General features: G+C 32.3%; 1 protein-coding gene across 1 annotated transcript; it reads left to right on the forward strand.

Annotated features, from left to right (window-relative positions):
• Positions 1-15,234: 15,234 nt before the first annotated feature.
• Positions 15,235-26,872, forward strand: LOC131643899 (serine/threonine-protein phosphatase BSL1-like). Its single transcript, XM_058914253.1, has 21 exons — positions 15,235-15,860; positions 15,955-16,015; positions 16,160-16,238; positions 16,345-16,424; positions 16,525-16,619; positions 17,593-17,692; positions 17,794-17,863; positions 18,094-18,195; positions 20,767-20,848; positions 20,966-21,133; positions 22,794-22,944; positions 23,052-23,253; positions 23,325-23,492; positions 23,618-23,856; positions 24,858-24,942; positions 25,041-25,139; positions 25,211-25,410; positions 25,506-25,581; positions 25,973-26,108; positions 26,184-26,323; positions 26,425-26,872. The coding sequence occupies exons 1-21, from the start codon at positions 15,656-15,658 to the stop codon at positions 26,506-26,508; spliced, it is 2,622 nt and encodes an 873-aa protein (XP_058770236.1). The 5' UTR covers positions 15,235-15,655; the 3' UTR covers positions 26,509-26,872.
• Positions 26,873-27,245: the final 373 nt, after the last annotated feature.

Raw genomic sequence — 27,245 nt, forward strand, 5'->3', positions numbered from 1 at the left:
GTAGATTTTGTATATATATTTTTTTCAAATATATCGAAATATGTCGAATATAATTGTTTGGCAAAATATCACCTTTAAGTTTACTTCGAGTCCACTTTAGTCCTTTAGGTTTTAAAAAGACCAATGTAGTCTCTTATGTTTTCAAACACCACCATTTAAGTCATTTTCGTTAAATTCTCACAAACGGCGTCTAATTTTGCATGCTTGACATCCTACAGGGCTCACCAAATTCCTGAACTAGGATTCAAACTAAGGTCACCCAAGATAAATGGACAAATGGCCAACCATTTGAGTCAATTGTCTATTGTGAAACATTTCTCAAATGCTATATACAGATATCAATAATTTTGCTTGCTATTTTAATTTTAATTTCAAATCACTAATCACTTCTCAAACCTATGAAGCTTGGAAATCCCCACCGTTCTTTCCCACCTTAACCCCTCATAAATTCCTTTCTTACCCACTTATCCTCCCTCGGTGACATTCACAATCTCAAAAAGGATTTTGCATCCACTATCTATATCATTGAGAAAAACCTTATGATCATCGATTTTTATATGATCCATACCATGCTTGTTTCGATGAAATTTGCTAACACTACTGCCCGAATTTTGTAATTGTTAACTTGAAGCTTGCTGTTGTGAACTTGAATCGGTAACTGATGCAGAGAGAGTTGTTGGGATAATGTCGAGTTTTTGTGTTAAACTTAATGAGGCTAGTTTTGGATTTCTACCTTATTTAAACTGTATATTCATCTTATGAAACAGAGAGATATGTTGCATGCTGATAGAATTAAAATTCATTCTCAGACTAAAGAATTGAAAAAGTTATAAGACTCAAAAGTTGTCTCTGATGACCTTGCTATTGTTAAAATGTTGAAAAATGACATGGAGTATACTATTGTGGATGGTGGCAGAGGTGAGAAGATATTGAATTTGAAGTGAAGAGTTTGTGAAATACTAGTTTTCTCCATCTTTTACTTCTAATGCTTATGATTTTCTCTCTCTTTTTGATATTGTAATTGTGTGTTTATATATAAACAATTTGTTGTTATTACACAATTGACAAGTAGCTTAAATGGTTGGCAATTCATTAATATAAACACGTTAGATGATATATGCCGCGTAGGATACCACACATGTCAAAATAGACGTTGTTAATGAAAATTAGACGAAAAGGATTTAAATGATGTTGTTTGAAGACATAAGAGACTATATTGGTCTTTTTAAAAGTTAAGGGGTCAAAATGAACCTCGAGGTAAAGTTAAAGGACCAAAAAGGATATTTATGTACGTAAACGAAATGACAATAATTTCTAGAACTCACAAACACATATGTGAGATTCAGAATTCAAACTTTGGTAATGGTGTTCAACCTACTAATATCAACTTTTGTTAGTTGGACTAGAATTTGCGAACATTTATCTAATACAATTTATTTATATGTTTCTTTAGTTTAATTGGTAAATGGAAGGACCCTGTGTTTTCATGACCATGGGTTTAAGATGTCGAAGAATAGAACACGAGAGGAATGAAAATCCTTAATGCAATTAGGGTTGAAAATCCTTAGTGCAATTAAGCTTGTTAGATGTCATTTTTTTTAACATTGTTGATTCATAGAAACCTATATTTGATTTTAGGGATTGCATGTTATTTTTTCTTAATGTGTCATCTAGTATTGATTTATGATCAAAGAAAATTGGTTTTCCTTTTTGTTTTGCATATCCAATGTCGTTTCCATCAATATATTCGTCAATTTTGCAAAGTCCAATCTTCAATATGTTTTTAACATGCTCGACCTTTATGATTTTGCAAGGATTATCATCGTTCTTGGTCAATCAACGCCACTTCAACGACTTTGTTGCCACCGTCGTACCATGGCTTATATGGGTTTGTGTCTTCTCCTTAATCATGATTATTTGAAGTTATTTATGTAGAGTTGGGACTTCAACCCTAATCTGTAGCATCAAACTAGAACTCAAGTCTGGGTGCACATTATAGGATTGACTAAAAAAATTGGAGGCCAAAGATCATATATGATATTGCTGGTAGTGTGGGTATACGCATATGTCCAAATAAAAACACGAGTAAGTGCATGTTTGGATACACGTTTTCCATAGCTAGACGCGCGTTTTAAAGAGTTCCCACTGTGAAAAAAGAGAAGTTACACTTTGTAGCTTCTAGCCAGACACACGTTTGTGGCTTGATGCAAGTTTACACCGCATATCCAAACATAGCATAGTTCCATGTTTGATAGGAGCTTTTGGTCATTATGCTAGAATAATTGTTGATGTTGATTTTTTAGTCAATAATGAGACAAAATCTAGGAGGAAAGGATTGGTTATTTATGTTGTCATTGAATATGAAAAGCTCTATAGGCCTTGAAATTTTATTTAGAATGTTGGTTATTCGATCATAGAATGTAAGAAAGGTAAATCCACTCGAGAATAGCACAAGGAAAATGGTGTACATAGAAAGAATGGTGTCATTAATTCAAATAAGGGTCTTCTCAATGTTGTTCTTAATACCAATGATGCAAACGAATCCAATGAGGATGAAAATCCTCCTCATGTTAATAATAAGAACAACTCTACTAATCATCTTAGGTGTGCAACCCCCTCATTTAGACACTACTTTTATCAATGAAAGTGAGGATCCAAGTGATGGTTATGATGATGTTATACTAACCAAAAATGATAGAAATGACGCTAGATCTAAGAACTTTGAGTTTGTAGACAAAACGATATGGATGATGCCTAACAATAATGCAAGAATATTGGTTATGATGATGTTTGATAATAATTCTAATTTGCCTAATATGGTTCAAATTAATATGGATGATGCTAAAAAGGTAACTAGATGGATATGGTAGATGAGGAAAACAAGTCATAAAGAGAATGAGGATTACACTCTTGTGCTCTCTAGGAAAGATAGAAGGATGAAAGCTAAAGAGTTGAAACTACAAATCGTCCATAGAAAATATTATAATAATTTGTCCAAATGAGATGTATTTTTTGGAATATTATGGGGAAAACCAGCCCCTATTCCAAATTTATTTTTAAAAGGCTTTGTCACCATCATAAACCTGCTATTTTTAATATATATATATATATATATATATATATATATATATATATATATATATATATATATATATATATATAACACTGAATGAATTATAAATCCTTCTCCAATAAGTTAATTAAAATCTTTCACTTAAAGATTTTTGTTTTGAATAATAGGCCTTCGATGGAGCCTAATTTACGGTGCCTTTGTGTTGATCTTATCGATCATGTTGTTATCCAAACCTCTGACCAACGTGTCACTTTTAGGCTACTCATAGTAATTTAGGGTTAATAGTAGTTTACCCCCTGTAATATGAGCGTGTTTCGTTTTACCCCCCACTGTTGCCAAAGGCAGGTTTTGGCAACGGTTTTTTTTGAAAAAACCGTTTCCAAAAGATAGGGAGGGGGAAAAAGCAAAATTCTCTAACATTACAGGGAGTGAATTACTATTAACCCAGTAATTTATTATAAAATTAGTGTTATTTATATGGATACTAATAATATTCAGAGAAAATACCTCTGGTAAAACCTAAGGTATTTTAGTCTGATGATATTTAGTCTGATGATTTTCAAGCTTAGAGTAACGACAACCATATCAATCATTTTCAGACTAAAAGCTTTTTCTTTACTTGGTATAATAAAAGAAAAGAAAAAACTTTTACTTGAAAAAATACTTGATGGAGCTATTCATAATCATAATTGGATTGAAAATTGGATCTTCACCACTTGTTGAACACTTGCTAAAAGTAGCTTTAATGATTTTTCCTATGCTTGATTTTAAATCTAATAATATTATGATTGTGCCAATTTGGTTCACTCATCTTGATTGTGCCAAGACCATACAAAATAGTTGGAATAATGAACACTATAGTTACCCCAGATTATATGCCTCCTAATCAACCCCACTAATTAAGGAGAAGATATACTCAGAGAGGAAAAATTATACAATAATATCCTAAATAACATCCTAACTGATACTAATAATACAAGCAATATATATTGAATAATAGTAAAACAATATCTCAACATTAACCATAGAAATTGCTTTTGATAAAGGTTGGTATCATATATGGTTATAGACTACTTCTTAAATTCCTACCTTGGTTTTTAAGAAACCTCGCATTACTCCTCGAGTTCTTTATAAGAGATGGAGGAATTGTTTGCTATTAGTTTCTTAAATGTATTTTAAATTCATTCCGGTTTTCAGATAAATGAATTGTTGTACGGATACAATGACCAACATTGTCTTATCTATTAATAGCTTTATTTGGTGGAATAGTTTCAACTATATTTGAAATGATTTCAATCATAATATGTTAGGTTTATCTTTATATATGTTTTGTTGATTTGACATTTTATGTTTGAATTACTATTTCATCTCTGCACTTTTTTCTTCACTAAGAATTTATCCCATTGAATTTATTTTTTGTAAATTTTTTAAAGAGATAGAATGATTATCTTATATCTTTGGTTTTGGTATAATCTCAAAAATTCTTTTGAATCTTCTTATTTTGTTTTATTGATATATTTTATTTGAATGTTTTTGGGCTATTTGTGTTGTCAACCTATTTGAAATATGTTAGATACCACATTTGCAAACTTTTTTGCTTTAAAAGAAAATTCTTCTCACAACCATCTAGCAAGTGAAATGTTTTAGTTTTCAGGATGTACTTTTCAAATATGAAAATGAAGTGGTGGGTTATAATATACTGAATCCTCAACGTGACTTGTAATTTTGAAAGTATTATTCGAAATTTTATGAAATTATTTATTTATTTATTGCAAACTCTCGCACGAGTTTTATTGGACAACAAATTTTTTTCAAATTGAGAAAGGCATCTGTCAAGTGACAAATTTTTTTCCGTTGGGATCTAAGCCATTTGATTTTTTTTATAGTAGGTTGATCAAATTATTAAAAATAGAACTTAATGAAGGAGATGTGCACTAGGCTCTCTCCAATAAAAAATCTCACAACAACATTATTAAAAGAAAAAATTAGTAAAATTTTCACAATTATTTTTACATGCATGTGAAAAGAAAAAATTAGTAAAATTTGTTTCACAAACTTTAGGAAAATTAAATTCTCAAGTTGAAGAATTTTGGAGAGGAAAGAAAACTTTTCTTGAAAATTTATAAAAATCTTGAGATGATTTTTGAATGTTCTTCTCTCAAAGATTTTTTCCCGTGCAATTAGGAAAGAAAGAAAAAGAAATAAATGGTTGCACGAGTGAAGAGAGGAAATGGAAAGAAAATTATTGACTAACATGCAAAATGGTTTAACGTTAGTTGATTATAAGTATTAAGTTATTTAGTAATTAACATTACTAGTTAATGAAAGATGTAATCTACCACGAATTGCAATAGTAAATAATTAAGACAAACATAATTCACTAAATAATAACTTAATTCTTCTAGATCTCAATTTCCACTTTTATACAATGAATATGGTTCGCAAATAAATTATATGATAAATGCAACTCTTATAAGAATTTAGAAATGATAATGTTTATTGTTAGAGAATCTAGTTATTACTTGATAAATTTTTTTCAACAAGTAAGAAAAAAAATATAATTTCTATAAATTAAAATAACAAACAAGAAATCTAAATAACAAACTGACAATAAACAAGAGCAAGGAAGTAAAACCAAAATCTTAACGACATGAAAACTAGGAATTTTACACCACATATGATATGAGATGTGTTACCAATTACTATCTGTGCTTACATACCATATTAGAGGCCTTAACCTAGTTAGAGCAGGCGCTTCTGCTCCTATAAATATAATGTCTAATACAAACTCTAATTATCTAATCATAACCCTAAAACACATAGAAATCTAGCCATATCACAATAGTGAAAGAATTAAGTGAAAGAACTCTCCTACTACCTACCTAATAAACGATCTCCTAGCTTATTAACTAATACATCAATATTAAGTTTCAATAGTTAAAATAAATATGGATCCTAAATCTATGTATAGACCTTAACATCTAATAGATGAAAGACTTGGATCTAGTAATAACCAGTACCTTATGAATATTAAGATATATCATGAAAAAATATTTAAGGTAGCTAATCCAAAATAAGCATTAATAGTGAAGAATCCATCAATATTAAAACTTAAGAAGAATTACATAGAACTCCATAGTCGGTATGAAAACATAAACAATAAGACAACTACATCTAATCCCAACAAAAGAGAAAATTAGCTACACTTACTCATCGTAGCATTACAATTAAGCCCTAAAAGAAAGACGTTGAACAACATATGTTGACGATTCCTCGGACAAAGCTTTTGCACTCAATCTTCCTCTCTTATGCTCTTTATTTGTGATTTGTGGTGAGAATCTAATTTCTCTAGGAGGTACCTCAAATCTATAGATATATATCAAATGAATTGCTTGACACCCCTATTTATAGGGTTTGAAATGGCAGGCCCATCAAGCCCACCATCTAGGATCACTTAACACACCTACTTTCTTTCGAGCTATGTAATGTCAGCTCACTTGTAAGTTGCAACTTGCCTTATTTCCTTAGCTTGCTAAGCGCTAGAGCTGTCAAAATGGGCTACCTGTCCTAAACGGGTCGGCCCTTGGCTTTTTAGGGTTGGGACAAAAAGGCCTTGTGTAATGTGAGCTCGAGAGTTACTACTAGAGCCCGACTCTATATGGGCTTTGGGCTACCTGGTCCTAAACGGGCTTTTTTATTTAAAAAATTAAAATAAAAACTCCATAATATTTATTATAAATAAAATTAAAAATTATATTATTTTGAACATAATACATTTTTAAGTATTATATTTTCTCTTATAAATGCTATAATGTGTTTCTAAAGACAATATATGTTTAAATTGTATATAATAATACTTGAATATTTAACATAAGAGAAAAAATAATATAATACGATGAAATAATGTTGATTATATTAATGTATAATATTTAAAAGAGAAAGATTGATTAGAATAGAGATAACATTTAGTAAGGTGAGGAAAATCAATGTGTTATTTTAGAGTAAGATAATATAAATATTAATATATATTTTTTAAAATTTATAATTATGCGGACATAATGGGCTACCCACAACCCATATGGGCTAGGCCTAATCGGTATCGGGCTTTTCATGTCAAGGCTAAAAAAGCCTTAAAATATGGGCTATAGTTTTAAGGCCCAAGCCTTATGATTTTTCGGACCTAGCGGACCAACACATATGAGCTAGCCAATTTTGACAGCTATACTAAGCGCACCGCCCACACTCCCTTAGCCACCAAACTTTTCCTTCATCTTGAAGTAACTTAGTTCTAAATTGATGATCCACCATTGCTCGCTAAGAACACATATGTTCTTGGCTTAGCGAGGTTGGCACCCTTGCTCGCTAAGCGCGCCTATGGTCTTGGCTTAACAAACTTTGATTTGTTAGGAAAGTACTTTGACTTGTTTTTTTTTCTTGCTTTGGTAATTTCTTAATCTATTTTACCTGCTTTTAATCAATAAGCACTTAAAATGTCCAAACAGACGTTCTATCACTTTTATTGATAAATCAATTTTTTTCTTTGATTTTTTGTAAAATAAGTTAATAAGTACCTACATAATTAATGTATATTTGGAACTTATCGATTCTCCCTAACTTATTCTTCTGTTTTCCCTAAAACAAAATTCATTCAAATGGTTCAGAAAAAATTCAAAATGCATGTTCGTAAGAAGTTAAATGACTTTGATCAATAACTTTTGAAAAAGCATCATTTTGTGGCATGATTCTCTTTACAATGGAAGTTCATAATCAACATTATAATTATCACCAAACCATAACATGAAGATGGAAAATTTTCTTTACCGATATAAGATTTGAAAACATGTCTAGATCAATAGTTAACTACTCATTAGAATCATATTCTTATTAATCATCTCTCAAAAAGGTTAGTGTTTCCCTCATTGTTGAACAATGCATAAACTATAGAAACATTTTACATGTAATCTTAAGCAATACCACAAAATACATTTTGAGTCATGAATCACTAAAATAATTCTTTTGGTTGTAACGTAGTTGAGCTACATAAAATATTAGTTTTTCCTTTGATTCAAAAAGCTTAAAAATAAGAGAGCAAATTTTTTGTTGATATATTACTTTTGTTTTTCAAAAAGTATCCTTTCTTTTATTTCTACTCTACAACACTTTCTTTTTGGCGACTTTCTTGTATTTATATCCTTTAACATTTGATTTATTTATTTATTTAGTTTTTATTTTGTTTTGTCAAATCATATTCTTTTCTTTCTCTTCACCTTTTATTACTTTTTTTCTAAAACTTTTCGTTTACTCCTATCTTTAAGACATAATGTCTATATTTATTTAATTTTTATATAAATTATAATTCTTAATATTTTTTATTTAATATTTTTTAACATATATTATTAAAAGGTATAGCCACCTTTTGATTTAAAAAAAATCATTTAAAAAAATAGAATATTAGTTTTTAATTATTTTTTAAAATATTTGATATTGCACCAACAACATCTCATGTGTTGGTATCTTGAGATAAAATAACGCTGATTAACAATGTTTGTTATCTCGATTTTATCATATTGTTTCATGTGTGTGAATATAACTAATATACAACATAATTTCTCTCACGGAGGTGCAAAAACATGTGTATAATATAAAATTTATTAAAAATAATATTTCAAAAAAACATTATAAGCAAATAAAATAAATTTGTTTATTAAACACATTTTTATATATTAACTAATGATGTTACCAAACTAAAAACTAGATAGTGGACCATTATTTTTATATTAAAATGGACAAGAAGAGGAGTCTATTTAGAAGTTCAAAATAGTTATTTAAATGAATAAATAAAAATATATTAAAATATTAAATATTAAAATATTTTTTTTACAAGTTTTTTTGAAAGAGCTTATTTGTTTTTTATTTAAAAAAAATATTGTTAGTGTAATTGTTTACATTGTCAATTATTTATATATTTGATTATTTAAAGCTTCGTTTAAGTTAATTTTGTTAAATAACAACATTGTTTTAATAAGGAGTATTACAACCAAACCATCTAAAATTAATTTCAACCACCTCCAAACAATTTTTTTTACTCTATCAAATATATGTCCATATGACAACGTCTTAAATCTAAACACTATTATTTCATTTTAGTTGCACAACTTGTCACAAATAGTATCGCATGACAACTAAATATCCTTCCAAAATAATATATTTTTTTCCATCACCATTGGTTATCCTAATATTATAATCAAACCAATTGCTACGATTCAATACCACCATTTCTCTAACTCCAATCACATCCTTTCACCACTATGACATTTCCCTCCACTCAAAATTCTACCACTCTTCATCCCATATTTGGCACATAAAAATTTAAATTATGAACAATTCTTCACCATCAGTTCCCTAACAAAGAGTAGATAAACTCTCTTACCCTCCGCATCTCTAAGCCTTCATTAACCTGAGATAAACTTTCTCCCATTTAATCTCATGAGTTTTCCTATTGATCTCACTCCCACCCCATAGAATTTTTTTAATAAATTTGTACTTTTCCATCTATAAAGCTTATACTTGATTCACTCCACCATAGAATGCCAAAAAGAAAGATATCAGAGAATACCACTAATAGGAATACCTAAGTAGATAAATGTAATTTGGCCAATTTTGAAATTGAGTGTAATTAATCTGTCCGCCAACAAAGATTCAGCCACATTGGCCTAAGTAGAAAAATTCCACTAAAAAAATTCTCTCCACCCCTACACCGGTGTCAAATGTCACAAAATCTTTGAACATCAAGAAGACTAATTCACACATCATAATACAAAAAAAAAAGTATAACAATGGCATTTTTATCTTTATTCTCTTTAAACTCTTCAGTTTAAGCACTCTTTTTGGAAATAATATATGATATAACCAAAAACAATCAAGTACAAGGCGATCCAAGGATCCAGCCCACCAAACTAAAACAACTAACAAAACCTAATTTATCATTAGGCGAGCAACATGCTCTTGAATCTTAGGTTTTATCCATATTTTATGCGTAACTATATCTATGATGATTTGACCTATATTTGTATTGTTTACATTTTGATCATATATCTTCTCATTCCTATATCTCAAACATTCATACACAGTCTTTGTAAAAGCTACCTTGAGAACATAGGCCCGTTTACTCTTCCTTTGCTAGCATGAATTATCTATTATAATTTCTCCTCCCAAGCTTTAGGCGTATGTTCAGCCAGTTGCAGACATAAATTTGCACCTGCTTCAGCTCATCACAATCAAACATCAAGTGATTCTGATTCTCCATTTTGTTACAAAATAAACACATATCATTGTCTATCATACCAAATCTATGTAGTGGATCTTTAGTTGCAAGTCTATCTTGACATGCAAGCCAAAGAATGAACATTGACCTAGGCCTAGCACCATTACCATATAATAAGAAGTTTGATAAGAAGTTTCAATAAGAAGTTTCAGGGATGTAAGAAGTTTGAATGTAAGATGTTTATCAATTGCTAGAATTGATCTTCCTTTCCAAGTAAACAGTTCACAATATGTTACACAAATGCTCAGAATTATAGTGATGAAACTTTCAGAGATGCAATAAAATTTAATGTAGTAAGTTTCACACTAAGGTGTATGAAACAAATCACTTGTTTAAAATCTGAGAGAAAATGAGTTTGAATTGAAAGAGGTGGGTTTTCAAAATCTGAAACATAGAGTATTTATACATGCATTATACCAGTATGAAAGAGTATAATACAATGATTGATGGATGGAATTTGAAATTCGTTAGAATCCAATTTTTAGCCAAAAAGTGTCACTGCTTCAGTGGTAACCGGTTAACACATCATCTTAACCGGTTAGAGCTGAAGTGTGTTGTGAAAATTTGAATTTTTCGAGCGTGTAATCGGTTAACCAAAAGGTGTAACCAACTACACTTGATACTTTTTCAAAAACAAGGAAACTTTTTCGTTTGTGTAACTGGTGCGAATTGTGTCGGTTTTAATGTGTTGTTACGACGGGTTCAAATGCCATAATTTACCAAAAATATAATGTTTGAAACAATTGATTGGGTACATGTGTCAATCGATTGGTTCACTTGAAAAATTGAAAAAATAGTTTGAATGCAAATGACATGATGTTTAACACAAGTTATGCATTAAGATGAAATTGGCATAATATTTATGAGCACTGTAGTATAACATATAATGGAATTGCAACTTGTATCTAAAATTGATGATCAAGCTCCAAAGAGGTCCAAGTTCATCTTTGACAATATTTCTTGAGATACAAAACTTGATTCCATAGCTTTGACTTATGATGCTTTTGTTCAACCTTTGATATATGCACATGTTCTTGAGAGATTAAAGTTGTTTTCATCAAAACACAATGTTGGCGAAGCTTGACTTCACAAACTTTTATTATCTAATCATAACCCTAAAACAAATAGAAATCTAGTCATATTACAATTATGAAATAATTAAGTGAAAGAACTCTCATACTACCTACCTAATAGACGATCTCTCAGCCTATTAACCAATACACCAACATTAATTTTCAATAGTTAAAACAAATATTGAACTTAAATATATGTATAGACTTTAGCATCTAATATATGAAAGACTTTGATCTAGTAATGAATATTACCTTTCGAATATCAAATCATACTATGAAAAAATATTTAAGGTAGCTAATCCAAGACAAGCATTAAAAATGAAAAATCCATCAATATTAAAACTTAAGAAGAACTACATAGAACACCATGGTCGGTATGAAAACATAAATAATTTGACAACTGCGTCTAATCCCAACAAAAGAGAAAATTAGTTACACTTACTCGTCGTAACTTTACAATTAAGCTCTATAAGAAAGAAGTTGAACAACATATGTTGACGATTCCTCGAACAAAGCTTTTTCCCTTAATCTTCCTTTCTTATTATCTTCATTTGTGATTTATGGTGAGAACCTAATTTCCCTATGAAGTACCTCCAATATACCGGTATATCTCAAATGAACTACTTGACACCCTTACTTATAGAGTTTGAAATGGTAGGATTGTTAAGCACACCGTCTAAGCTCACTTAACACACATACTTTCTTTCGGGCTATGTATTGTCAACTCACTTGCAACTTCCCTTGTTTCTTTAGCTCGCTAAGTGCACCCTCCACACTCGCTTAGCCACCAAACCCTTCCTTCACCTTGAAGTAACTTAGTCCTAAATTCATGATCCACCCTTACTCGCTAAGAACGCCAGTGTTCTTGGCTTAGCGAGGTTGGAACCCTTGTTCGCTAAACGTGCCTATGTTATTGGCTTAACAAACCTTTGTATGTTAGGAAAGTACTTTGGCTTAGTCTTTGTGTTGCTTTGGTAATTTCTTAATCCATATTACATGCTTTTAAGTAATAAGTAGTTACATTGCCGAAACAGACGTTTTATCACTTTTTATTGATAATTCAAAAAATTTTCCATTGATTTCTTGTAAAATAAGTTAATAAATACCACATATTTAATGTATTTTTGGCACTTATAGTTTCCCTAAAACAAAATCCATTCAAATGGTTAATAAAAAAAAAATCAAAATGCATGTTTCGTGAGAAGTTAGATGACTTTGATCAATAACTTTTGAAAAAAATATCATTTTATGACATGATTTTCTTTACAATGGAAGTTCATAATCAACATTATGATTATCATCAAACCATAGCATAAAGATGAAAAAATTTCGTTACCAAAATAAGATTTTAAAACATATCTAGATCAATTGGTAATTACTCATTAAAATCATATTCTTGTTGAGCATCTCTAAAAAAGGTGAGTGTTTCCCTAATTGTTGGACAATGCATAAACTATAGAAACATTTTACATGTCATCTTAAACAGTACCACAAAATGCATTATCAATCATCTACTATCTATCATATATAAGAGATTGACCAATCTGACTAATATGCCATTTGCTAAAAAACTATTTACACAAATAAAAGAGCAATTTCGTAACTAACAAAATAACATATCACTTTTTGAAGTTTTCATTAACCAAATGCCAATTGTTTGTTTCTTATTGGTCCAATTTTATTTTTTCCTCTTTTCCCATTTTACTATAACTTTTTTCTCTCTTCTCTTTTTGAACTCCTCAGTCTTTCCCCTTCCATATGTACGTAATGTTAAGAAGTATCCCCACTTTTTATTCATGTTACACATATTTTTTTTTATTGATTACTATTTTGTTTGAATACTATATGTCTATATATGAAGGAGCGTGCATTATTGGATAACTTTGTATGTGTTACATATTGGTAATTGATTTTGCTGTATCCTTATTCTAAAGAACTATTTTTATAATTTAGTGTCAAAATATTGATATAAAGATTCTCATAAAAAAAGTTCCTAATCTATCAACTGGTAATTGACTGTGAATTGTCTTGATTTGTTTACTGCACCTCCTAATAAAAATGCATACATATTTTTGAAGGTGAAACATATTAATGACTTCTCCTAAAATATAATATTGTGATAGCAATTTACTCTCTATGAAAAATCAATTGCAAGATACTATAATTTATTTTTTAATTTAGATAATTTTTTTATTTCACGGGTCACTATCAACATTATATCTATTTTAATTTATTCAATCGATATTTTAATTTAAGAGACAAAATTCTTATTTTTAAATATTTTTTCTCCCGTAAGATTATTTAATACACTTAAATCTATATGATTATTGTTCAATTTAAAAATAACTAAATTATTTCATATTTTATATTTATTTTTAAAATTTTACATTTAATTTGTTAAAATTTTATTTTTTTCTCCAACTCACATGTCCTTTTTTTTTAAATGGTTAATTTCTATTTTATATATGCAATTTGGTCAAACTTCTTTACATCACATTTTTTGTATCGTTCAAAAAAATATTACACCATAAATAATTACTAAAGTCTTTCTTTTGGTTGTAAAGAAGCTAAGCTACATAAAATATTGATTTCTCCTTATATTCAAAAAGCCTAAAAATAAGAGACCAAAATTTTTTTATATATTACTTTTTGTTTTTCAAAAAGTATCTTTTCTTTTATTTCTACTTTAGAACACTTTCTTTTTGGTTACTTTCTTATATTTGTATACTTTAATACTTGATTTATTTATTTATTTTGTTTTTATTTTTGTTTTGTCAAAGCATATTCTTTTCTTTCTCTTCACCTTTTACTACATGATTTTTCAAAAACTTCTCCTTTACTCCTTAACTTAATTGTTTAAAATACTCTTATATTTTTTAAAAGATCTCATATCTTTAAGACATAAATGTCTATATAAATTTAATTTTTATATACTTTATATTTATAAATACTTTATATTTAATATTTTTTAAAGTATATCCTTAAAAGGTATAATTACCTTTTGATTTAATTTTTTAAAAAATATATCATTAAAAGGTATAGCCACCTTTTGATTTAATTTTTTTAAAAAAATTAAATATTAATATTTTAATTGTTTTTTCAAATATTTCACATTGCACCAACAATATAGTTTACATGACTTGATCATGTGTTTGGTATCGTGAGATAAAACAATGCTATCTCGATTTTATCATGTTATTTCATGTGTATGGATATAACTAACATACAACATAATTTATATAAAAGAGAATTATAAAATTTAAGTATATTTGATTAAATCAAGTCGATAGTTAAATTTTAAATATATTATAAAATTGATCTAATGTAATGACCTCAAGATTTTTTTTTTCAATACACCATTTCCAAGTTTTTAAAATAAAATAAAATTTATGTATAATAAACAGTAGACAACAATCATTCCAAGGTCACAGCATCTTAGATACTGTCTAAATATGGACCCAACGCAACAACCTCCACTTATTTTCTAATACCAATCAGTTACAAAAACATGAATCAAATGAGTATCCCATCCCAGTTAAACACACTATACACCTTTGCTTATCATTGATCACATGAACTTGACCCGGTTAAGAAAACTACGAGGTGAAGTCTTTTTCAAGACAAAACCAAAACGGAAAGAAAAAAACACGCAAATACAAAACTAAGTATATTATTACGTGGCAGTATACTATTTGACAGTTGTTTCGTATTTGTAACTAGCAAGTGATTTTTGCATTTTATGACAACCTGTAACAGTGGTTTTGACTCGCGCGGGCCATCGGAAAAATGGTGGCTAAAAGCTAGGTTCCCTTTTTTTCTTTCTTTTCTATTCCCACTTTCTTTTGTTCAATTCAATTCACATAAATTAAACTTGGTGCTTTCTTTCTTAATACTCTATTACTCTTTAATAATATAACTCCTCAATCCTCAATCTCTATCATCTTAATTCCGACACCAAAACAAAAATAACCTCTTCTCCTTTACTCCTTTACTCCATATACTCTCTTGTCTACCAATTCTCTACAATTCAACATCAAGAATTTCTCTACTTACTTCTTTTTCTTTTTCTGATCTATCTTATATATTTTTTACGGTAAGATATAGCGGGTCCGGAGATACTCCGGGCCCACCACCATTGCTGAACCTAGGGTTCTTCTTTGTTTTCCTTTATCTGATTTCTTGTGAATGATGGGTTCGAAACCGTGGCTACATCCTGCTCCAACTTATAAACCTATAGAAAGTTTTTGGGATACTGATGAAGATGCTCCTGGTCCTCGTTGTGGCCATACTCTTACCGCTGTTGCTGCTACTAAGACGCATGGTCCGCGCTTGATTCTGTTTGGTGGTGCAACTGCCATTGAAGGAGGATCCACTTCTGCTCCTGGCATTAGTAATAATCTTCTGTCTTTGTTTCTGTTTTTTTTGGTTTTGATCTTGATTGTTGCTTGAGACGTGATTCTTTTCTATTTGATTTTGTATTGTAGGATTAGCTGGAGTTACGAATTCGGTTCATTCGTATGACGTTGAGACGAAAAAATGGACTAGGTTGGTTGATTTTGATTCAAATTCAGTTCATGTTAAATTCATTTTTGGCTGTTGTAAAATCTAGATTGATGTTGATTGATTGGTTGATTGATTGGATTGCTGCTTAAGTAAATGTGTTTGGCTGTTTGCTGTTATGGTGTTTAGGATTAAACCTGCCGGAGACCCGCCTTCTCCTCGTGCGGCTCATGCTGCAGCCACAGTTGGCACCATGGTTGTTTTTCAGGTGATTGTGGGGTTTAATTATGCCAAGATTCTCTTTTATTTGTTTGATTTGTTTTGATAAGGTGTTATGACTTAACATATCTGTTTGATTGGTTCTGATTTGTTAGGGTGGGATAGGTCCTGCCGGACATTCGACCGATGATCTATACGTGCTTGACTTGACCAATGATAAATACAAATGGCACAGGTGAGTTTGCTTGTAACTGAACTAGGTTTTCTTTTTCCTACTTTGTAGAATTTTGATAAAACCGTGGCGTTATTCAATATTACAATTATTTTAATTGTAGAGTCGTTGTACAAGGGCAGGGACCGGGGCCTCGCTATGGCCATGTAATGGACTTGGTTGCTCAGAGATATCTTGTTACCGTTAGCGGAAATGATGGTGAGAGAAATTCTGGACTGATTTTTTTTCCCGCCTTTTATTAATGAAACCGTGGTAAATGATTAAATGCATGTTTGATTATCGCACAAGATATCTCAAACGTACGATTAACCACACACAAATCAATTTTTACTTTTACACTTGTTGTCTTGGAACCAATGTTATCAAATATCCGCTGTGGCGTGGCCGTTTTTGGGCTCTCCAATGGTAAATATCAGCCGATATTGCAGGTTTTTCTATCATAATCCGCTATAGTGGCGCTGCAAAGTGGTCGGTATGGGGGACTTTGGCTCTCCGCTATGGACCACCATCCCCTGTTGACAACACTCCTTGGAACATGCACAATTGGATCCAAACGGTTATACAAAAGGCCACAAGTTGTTGCGAAGACTAGATATATGTTGGACTTTCTAGACGAAACTATAATTATTATGGCCTACTTCACAAGGGTCTAGCCAAGTGGGATATGGGGAGCATAAATGTATGCATGCGTACCCCCGCCAAGTGGAGAGGCGGTTTCAGGATTCGAACGTTTGACCTCCAGGTCACAAGGTTACAACCTCACCGTTGCGCCAAGGCTTGCTTTCATGGAACAATAATTAATGAGTAGGTTAAATGGTTAAGCAATACATGATTGAAATTTGGGGGAAGATTATAGAAAGTCATAACTCATAACTCAATCCTTTAACAATTTGGTGTTTGTAGTTTGACTTTTTCTTACTCCTGTGCTATTACAATATTACACAATACTGGCATTTCATTTTGATACAATATTATTATTTTTTAAATAAACACTATTCAATAAGTAGGAATTTGTCGAAGTTGTTTTCTTTGTATAGCCATATGCTACATATTTTTTGTGATTTGTCTGGTTATAAAATGCATGTCTTAGTACCCTATTGTACAGAAATATTATGTTGTCTTGTGATATATGTATGACAGATAGTTTATTTTGTTTTTATTTATGTGATAGGGAAACGAGTTGTATCTGATGCTTGGACTTTGGATACGGCTCAAAAGCCTTATGCGTGGCAGAAGCTGAACCCAGAGGGTGACAGGCCTTCTGCTAGAATGTAAGTCTGTCTAGCCTTTTGGCAAGTGAATCCTTAACTGTCTTCACTTTTCAATTATATAAGTATATCAGAATTTTACACTATTCTACCTCAATTTATAGGTATGCAACTGCTAGTGCCCGCTCAGATGGAATGTTTTTACTCTGCGGTGGAAGAGACTCCTCTGGAACTGTATGTCTTATCATACTCTTTTATTTAGATAATCATATTCTGCTGCTTTTAGATAAAACGTTGTGATAATATTTCATGCTTAGATTATAGCACCCATTTTAATTAAATTGTAGTATGCTGAGTAGTAAGTAATTTTGTTGAAGAAGAAAAGAATACTCTGTGATGTCATATCGTTCTGAATCTTGCATTTGATGAAATATTATAGCATTTATTGTATTTTTTCCCCGCAGCCACTAGCAGACGCCTATGGACTGCTCATGCATAGGAATGGCCAGTGGGAATGGACTCTTGCACCTGGAGTTTCCCCCTCACCCAGGTACCAACATGCATCGGTAAGTGGGAGATTTCAACAGTAAATTTCTTATTATATTTTTTTCGTCACTAGGATTCAGTATCTCTCTAAGTTATTTCTTAAAAAAACGACGTGATTTGGTTCTTAATTTTTTACCATTCATACATGCATGGCATAGATGTCAAGATTAAACTCCTTTAACTTTTGTAATAAAATCACATATGTCAATAGTAATAACTAATTTTATTTCCATCTAATGGTTTAAAACATCAGCTTTCACTATGTGGCCTCACTTTTATTTAGATAATTACCCACTTTAAGCTACCTTTCGTACACACACCATGGTTGGCAAACTGGCGAGTTAGTTTGTTTACTCTTCCAGGTTTTCATTTATGGGTTTTGAGTTCCAGGTACGAAAATCAAGTTGAATAGCATCATACAATCTCCTTGTTATGTAAACTCTGTCGAACTCTTGTGCACTCGCTCAGACCCAAACAAAACTGTGAGTTTATGCTTGAGTGAGCAAGTTCTATAGAAAGAAAAAATCACGCCTAAAAACACGCTAAATGACGGCTTTTCAACTTTCACCAAAAGTCTTCTCATTTTGGTTACCTCTCGATACTTCCTTGCGATCATTCCCACCTTTGTTGTCAAGATTGTGATCTGAATTGTCAGATCCATGATCTTATAATCTTTCCTCCCTTGTTCGGGTTGGATTGCATGCAAAATCACATTTTAAATTGGCTGAGATTGTGGAATCTCTTGCAATCCCCAAAAAAGTCATTTCTAGATCGGGGGCCCGGTTGCTGCCGCGAAGCATCTGCATCCCCATGCTTCTTTCTCCTCTAACTGCCCTCTGTAGTGCCGTATGTTGGTATGGTTCCAGCTAAATCGTGCGGCTGCTGCAGCCGATCTACATCACCGTCACACTGTCTCCATTCTCCACTCTGATGTTTTTATCATCGGCCTCAATCTTATCATGCTGTCAGCAAGCCCTATTCTGAAGCTGAAAGGGCCCTTTTGTAGTTTTTTCTGTTTATTTTCTAATTATCTGTTTAGTATTTTGCTTAAAATTGGTTTGGGCCGAGTGCCGAGCTATCCATGAAGGCCCAATATTAGATTAAGCAAATAATGATGGATTAATTTCAAATATTCCATAGCCATAATTAATAAGTAATTTTTTTTTAATAAAATCAAAAATAAAATATTAATTTTCTAGTTTCTTAAAATCAACTATTTGTAAATGCTTGTTTAAATATTAGTATGTTTTTTTCATTTTGGTAGGAACTTGCGTCATGTTCCTACATTTCTTATGATTTTGCTATCTCCCTTCCGATCCAAGGTAGGAATTGGTCTTGATAACATTGGTTTCCCCACCCTACGAGTGAAGACTCACTCAGTTGTTCACTGCTTTCTGGTGATTGTGCGGCGGCCTCTAGCAAACATTAACTATTTGGCTACCCAATATTCCAGTTCACTTTTGAAGCACCGCTGCACTGCACAAACTTATCCCTGTGCCTACCTTTCTTCCTTGTCCTTGCTCCTACTGCTTGGTGCTTTCCCAATGCCTTCTTTGCGCAAATAAAACGGTGTCTTCCCTGCATAAAACAAATCCATTCTTATATCAAATCTATGTTTCAAGTTTTGTGTATAATTGGGAAATTTTATTTACCACTTGCTTTTAAATGTTTTCGTCTTAAGAACTCATGTTTTGGTTATTTATGTATCATATTACATTTATGGCAATATGATGCTATATATATATTAAATCACGTAAACTCGCAAAGAGTCGGGCCTACAAAAGCTCCATGAAATTACATTGACTCTTAAGGTTGACAACCTTGGCGCTCCTTTACAAATTAAAGATTTTAAGGCATTTATCTCACTTTCATCTAGCAGGCTAATCATTATTATAAACATTAAATAGGACTAAAGGAGACAATAGAGAGATAGTAAGGGTCAACCTAAATTTGAATTTGGGAAAGAAGTATTATGTTAAAAATATTACTATATTGCTCCTATACTATTTATTGTACTATTTCTCTCTTCAACAGGTGAATTCTCAATATAGTTTTCTTGTTCTATCTTCAATCTTCTTCATGTATGAGAGAGAGACAATCTGAAATTCTAAAAATATTTCAGTGGATTTCTATGTTTCTTATTTAATGCTATTTCCCACAACAAGTTCTAGCTAAGTTCTAGTTGTTAAACGAAAGCAAGATTTCTAGCTTAAAACTGGTGAGGGTTTTAATTTTATAATGATGTGAATTGATCTTGGCTAATTTAGTCATTCGTTTTTAAATGGTATAGTAGACAAATCATGAAATATTAGTAATATTGAAACTACTCTAAAGAGATCATATTTGACACTCTTTTATTTTTAAAATATTGGGATGGGGAAATTATCATTAGTTAAAGTGACAATATCAACCATTTTACAACTGTTCCTGAGAAGATTTGAATTCCAGCCTTTGTGGTTACAATGCAAAGCTCTTTGCCTCTTGCATCGAGCTATCACCTTATTTTAAGCTATAATCTTGATATTGTGATATGTTTTCTATAATACCTTTGAAGATGGTTTTTTGATTGAATATGTAATTCATTCTATCAGGTTTTTGTTGGTGCACGGTTACATGTTACAGGAGGTGTTCTTAGGGGTGGGCGAGCTGTGGAAGGTGAACCATCCGTTGCAGGTAACTTGTGTTTACAATACATTACCAATTTTTTTTATTGTCTGCTTTTCTTGCCACGCCATCTTATTTATTTCCTCTACGCGTGTGTGCGTTCGTGACTATTATTTATTTATACAGTATTGGACACTGCTGCTGGGGTTTGGTTGGATCGAAATGGCATTGTATCCTCATCACGTTCAAACAAAGGTCATGATTATGACCCTTCTTTGGAGCTCATGCGACGTTGTCGCCATGCAGCAGCAGCTGTTGGTGTTCGAGTCTATATCCATGGTGGTCTTAGAGGAGGTGAGTACTTGCATTATTAGTGATGAAATTGTAACGATAGTAATAAGGGAATAAGGTTTTTTTTTTTCTTTCCCTTCTTGAAAGCCAAATAAATGCAAGACATTATTACAAAAACAGTTAGGCTGATAATAGTAAAATAACTCTTTTGTGCATTACATGAGATAAATGCCGTCTGCCAGTCTGTCATATCAATGTACTGATTTTGTACTTTTTATTAAATCCATTAGCATTGATTGGTTTATTGGCAGCTGCATGGGACTCTAGTTCTGTGTACCCTCCTGGCAAGAATTAAACAGGATCCCCATGTCAAGTTATGTCTTTTGTTTAAATTAAATTGAGGCAGACGTGTCCTGTTCGTTTTCATTTCCGTGTCCAATCATACATCTATTAATTTCCATATCATAGCAAGAAAATTTGTTTACCTATTATATCTCTGACGGCGAGCCATCACCAAATAGGTTATCATATGTCACACTCAAAAATGATTTGGTACCCTTTTAAAAAAGTAATAGTGTAATTGTAGAGAGAAGACTAGACATGATAAGATTAGAAATCACAATATTAGAGAGTTTCGGGGTAACACCTATAGTAGAAAAGACGGTGGAAAGTAGACTTAGGTGGTTCGGACATGTAGAGAGAATACCTTTAGATTCTGTTGTAAGGTGGGTGGATCAGATGAAGAGGAGTCAAACAACTATAGAAAAACCATAAAAGAAACTATTAAGAAAGATCTCGAGATTAACGAACTGGATAAAAACATGGTCTTGGATAGAAGGCGGAATTTGATCCATGTCGCCAACCCCACTTAATGCAATAAGGTTTTGTAGTTGTTGTTGTATTTGTAGTAAGACTCAAGACATCTGTATCAGCTAGGATCTTTTTAGTGGCTCCTCCTAACCCAATATTATGACATTTATATCCATTGGAGTGTACTGTCAATGTGATGAAAATCCAACACACTTGTTTCCTGGAATGACTATTATTGAGAAAAATTCGAAGTCCCACATAGGATAAAGTCAAAGCCTGAAATGAATTTATCAAGAGTCACACCCCTCAACTTATAAGCCGATTTTGTAAGAATGAGTTAGACCCAATAGAAAAATCTAATATGGTATCTAAGCATATCGATACAGGCCATCCATAACTGGTTATATCTATGCATCAACCCCAATAGTGTTGTGTGGGAGGTGTATTTGAAAAAAATTCAAATCCCACATGGGATAAAGATAAGGTCTTAAATGAGTTCATAAAGTTTGATACCCCACCTTACAAGCCGGTTTTGTAAAGATGAGTTAGACCTGAGCCTAATAGCCATGATATGGTAGGTGAATAAAACTAGTGGGAGACAGCTGTTGAGGAAATGGGTCATAGAGAATGGATTTGAGTGACGGAAACAGTGGAAAAAACCGGATAAAGTTGCTGGTAATGGAAATTTAGTGATACACTACACTTAGAGGAATTTGTTACATTCTAACAGTTGCTAGCAGGAATTAGAAGGCCTGTTGAAGGAATTAGAAGGTTTTGTTTTCTAATTTTTATTCTGGACTGGAGATGTCATGATAAATTGATATTTTCATTCTTCTTAAACTGGTAGACATTGATATTTCTAATTTGTTTTCTCTGTTCACCAATTATGATGACACCATGTTAACCTATGCAGATACACTACTGGGTGATTTCTTAGTGGCTGAAAATTCGCCATCAGGTTCACCTTTTGATAGTCCCAAACTTAATCAGTCTAACTTAAATTATAACGGAGAAACACCAAGTTCGGATGGTGGACCAGAAACCCCATCATTTGGTGGCCCAGGGTATGTTATTTTTTTTTTCTTTTTTAGAAGCTCGACACTTCTAGCTTATCATTCTTGTGCACGGACTATTTAAATTTTATGACAATTTGATGTGTTGATTTTACCAGCTTGGACAAATATTCTCTGGAGAAACTGAGGGAGGCATCAGCTGCTGAAGCTGAGGCAGCTAGTGCTGTCTGGCAATCTGTGCAAGCCATATCAAGTAATCCTGCCGATGAAACATCTGTGTCAGATGGCAACTCGCATGCTGCAGACACAGTTGCAGATGGAAGCGACACAGAGGGAGATGTTCACCTTCATCCTAGAGCTGTATGTGCTTGGAATCCTTATAACTGATGGAAATTCTCTGAAGGATACAAATTAATATAATTTTATTGCAGGTTGTAGTTGCTAAAGAGGCTATAGGCAGCCTTGGTGGAATGGTGAGACAATTGTCACTCGATCAATTTGAAAATGAAAGCAGACGCATGCTTCCCGTGAACAGTGATTCCCCGTATCCTACAAAAAAGTTCACCAGGCAGAAATCCCCTCAGGGTTTACATAAAAAGGCAAGCATTATCTGATGCATATTCTTCTTCCTTTATATTGTCTGACCTTCACTCGTCTACCCATTTAATTATCGTATCATATTGGTATATTCGATGATTACTTATTGTCATTCTCTTCTTGCCAGATAATTTCAAATTTGCTCAGGCCTCGCAACTGGAAAGCACCTGTAAATAGGCGGTTCTTCTTGGATTCTTATGAAGTGGGTGAGCTTTGCTATGCTGCTGAGCAAATATTTATGCATGAACCAACTGTTCTTCAGCTGAAAGCTCCTGTCAAAGTATTTGGTGATCTTCATGGTCAGTTTGGCGATTTGATGAGGCTATTTGATGAATATGGATTTCCTTCAACCGCAGGAGACATCACGTAAGTCTGTTACATGTATACATGGGTAGATTAACATTCCTTGTGCCAAAATAGCTTATAGTACTAATCAGCCCTTCTCTATTTCTGTCACACTATCTAATCATGGATTTTTATTCCTGTGCGTCAATTAGAATTTAGATTGAACATTCTAGTCTTAGACTATCATATTGTAAAATGTCAACCATCCATCTTTTTTTCAATTAACAACTCCTTAGAAAGCAGATCATCAGATTCTTGTTAAGAGTATTTGTTGGTACATCTCATAGATACATCAAGAAGTTTTACGATAGATACACTTGAGGCCCTGGTGGATGTTATTGTGCACTTAGTAACAGGGTTTCATTTTCAACCTTTAAAATACAGTTAAACACTATTTGATTGGCTCTAAAAATATTCCTTTCCTTTGAAATGTGGATTTCAACAGGCACTTCTTCCGAATGGTTTGTTGCATCTGCACTCTGCAACATGTCGAAAAATGTTCCCATTCAAAAACCATTTGTAGAAATGTTTACTTGTAATTTATTGTGATTTGCAGTAAAACATGCAGGGTGATGTTGTGGGTTAAGTTAATATGTGCAGTTTGTTTCTTAACACAATAGTTTAATTCATCCCTTGAGGTGAATTTGGAAAACAACTTAATTAATTGTTGATTGGATTAACGCTTACGCATAAACTATTTATATAATCAAAGAGAAAATATGATTATATTGTTTTCCTATTAATGGAGAGCTTATTGAAATAAAATGTAAACATCTTATGGACATATCACAACCTCCTATTTTCATAAGCTACCATCTAACAAGTGCTATGTCAGTAGATAAGTTAAAATAAGTTGCTCATAAGACAATCAACATGCAGCCTGGTTTGTTTCAGTTTGTTTTGTATAAATAACACATTTTTTCTAGTTAATGTTAAGTGAGAATTTGTTGAATGCATTATTCTCCTGCTAATGCTACTTAAAATTATCATTTTTGTTATAAGTGAAATATTTTATGTTTCAGGTATATTGACTACCTATTTTTAGGAGATTATGTTGATCGAGGACAGCACAGCTTGGAAACCATTACCTTGCTACTTGCTCTTAAGGCAAGACACTTTTAGCTATAAAAAGATGCCAGGTACTTTTGTATTTGGCCTTCATTATCGTTATAATTGACTTTTACTGGTGTTTTGTGATTGTCCAGATTGAATATCCCGACAATGTTCACTTGATACGTGGAAATCATGAAGCTGCTGACATAAATGCATTATTTGGGTTTCGTATAGAGTGCATTGAACGAATGGTAAAGGCGAAGACATATTTGTTTTAATTGGGTTTTTAGATTTAATTCTGCAACTAACTAGGTGCTTGTAGGGTGAAAATGACGGCATATGGGCGTGGACAAGATTCAATCAACTTTTTAACCATCTCCCACTCGCTGCTCTTATTGAAAAGAAAATTATATGTATGCATGGTGGCATTGGAAGATCTATCAATTCAGTAGAACAGATAGAGAAGATTGAAAGGCCCATAACAATGGATGCAGGATCTATTATTTTAATGGATCTTTTATGGTATCCTCATTTCTTCTTTCTTCTTTCTTCTTTTTTTCTTTTTAGCTATGCTATGTTGGCTTTCCTTTTGTCTTATACCATCTGTACATTTGAAGGTCTGATCCCACAGAAAATGATAGTGTGGAGGGTTTGAGACCAAATGCTAGAGGACCAGGGCTTGTCACTTTTGGGGTAAGTACGCTATCACTCATTGTAAAAATGAGCCTTTCATGCTATTAGGCAAGTTCTCTCAAATGATTTAGGCTCTTAGTTATTTGAAAAGGTCCACTAATCCTTCTCATCCTCCTCTTCACGCCCACCCACAGTTTTATATAGTGATATAAATAAAACTTGTGAACCAAAAAGGAAAAAGTTAAAAAAATCAATTGAAATTTTTTGGTCGCCTCTACATGATCTAAGAATTAGGGCATAGAAGTTCAAATGTACAATTAATACAAAATTTTACATACAAATATCCATAGTTGTTTCTGAATGAAATTCAAAGTTCATATGTGCACACATGCCTTTTCGTTCTTGCTATTTAAATGCAAATTTGACCGGTTAATTTTCTTATTTTATGCAGCCTGACCGTGTCACTGAATTCTGTAAGAAAAATAAATTACAGCTCATCATAAGGGCCCATGAGTGTGTCATGGATGGTTTTGAGCGATTTGCCCAGGGACAATTAATCACTCTTTTTTCTGCAACTAACTATTGTGGTAAGCACGGTTTCTCATCATCATTCTCTTTTGCATGCGGTAGCATTTCAATCTTACTTTGGGTGTGTTATTTAGGAACTGCAAACAATGCGGGAGCTATACTGGTTGTTGGCAGGGGTTTGGTTGTGGTTCCAAAATTAATTCACCCTATACCACCTCCTCTTCAGTCACCAGAGTCATCTCCTGAGCGTGTCATGGATGAGACATGGATGCAGGTAAGCTCGCTTCTCTGTACCATCTTTTACAATAACTGAAAAAATACATTTGCTGAGTGGCAAAATGTATATAGACTTATATTTTGTTTGTTCTTATATAGGAGCTTAATATTCAGAGGCCACCAACTCCTACTCGTGGTCGACCACAGCCTGACCTTGACCGTGGTTCCCTAGCGTATATATGACATGATGAAAAATACAGCCTTTGGGGGTTTCTCATCTCCCCCACCAAATGTTGTTCAAATATCTGTAATTGTTGCAGAATGCATATTTTGTATCGGATTATTTTTCTAGTTGCAGATGATCGAATTCCCAACTAGTTTGCAAGTAGCCTGAATGGTTTTTCTATTTATACTTTTAAATTATTATTTCGCCTGTTATGGGTGCATATTTTGTGGATATTACAAGGGAATGTGACTTGGGTAAAATAGCAAAGATGTTGGCATCTTGTACCCCTAAACATAGGGATGATATAGTGAGGGATATAGTTGTTTAGTATGTATATTGTATTATAAAAGAAATATATTGATTTTTTTATCCTTTGAATAATTTTTTGTGACATTTGGATCATTTCATGATGAGATGAGTTTCAAATGTAGTATTCTGGCTTCATGGAAATTAAAAATAAAGCAAAATATGAGGCATTGCTTTCAAAAGATTGACCACTTGATCTTGGATATAACTAGGTGAGCTAATTCAATATCAAAGGAGGTTGAGGACGGTCTGGTCTTAGTCGCCTTAATTGTGGCATTTTGGTTTGTCTTCATTGCAGTCCCCAACAACTTCATTGTGTTGGGTTTGAAGGGGTCAATTTAGTCCCACATTGCTTAGAGATATGGTTTGTGTTTTATTTATAAGTGGAGGCAATTCTCACCTTACAAGTCCGTTTTGTAAGAATGGGTTAAACACAACTCAAATTTTT

This window comes from Vicia villosa, linkage group LG1 (assembly GCF_029867415.1).
Source record: "Vicia villosa cultivar HV-30 ecotype Madison, WI linkage group LG1, Vvil1.0, whole genome shotgun sequence".
Classification (NCBI taxonomy): Eukaryota; Viridiplantae; Streptophyta; class Magnoliopsida; order Fabales; family Fabaceae; genus Vicia; species Vicia villosa.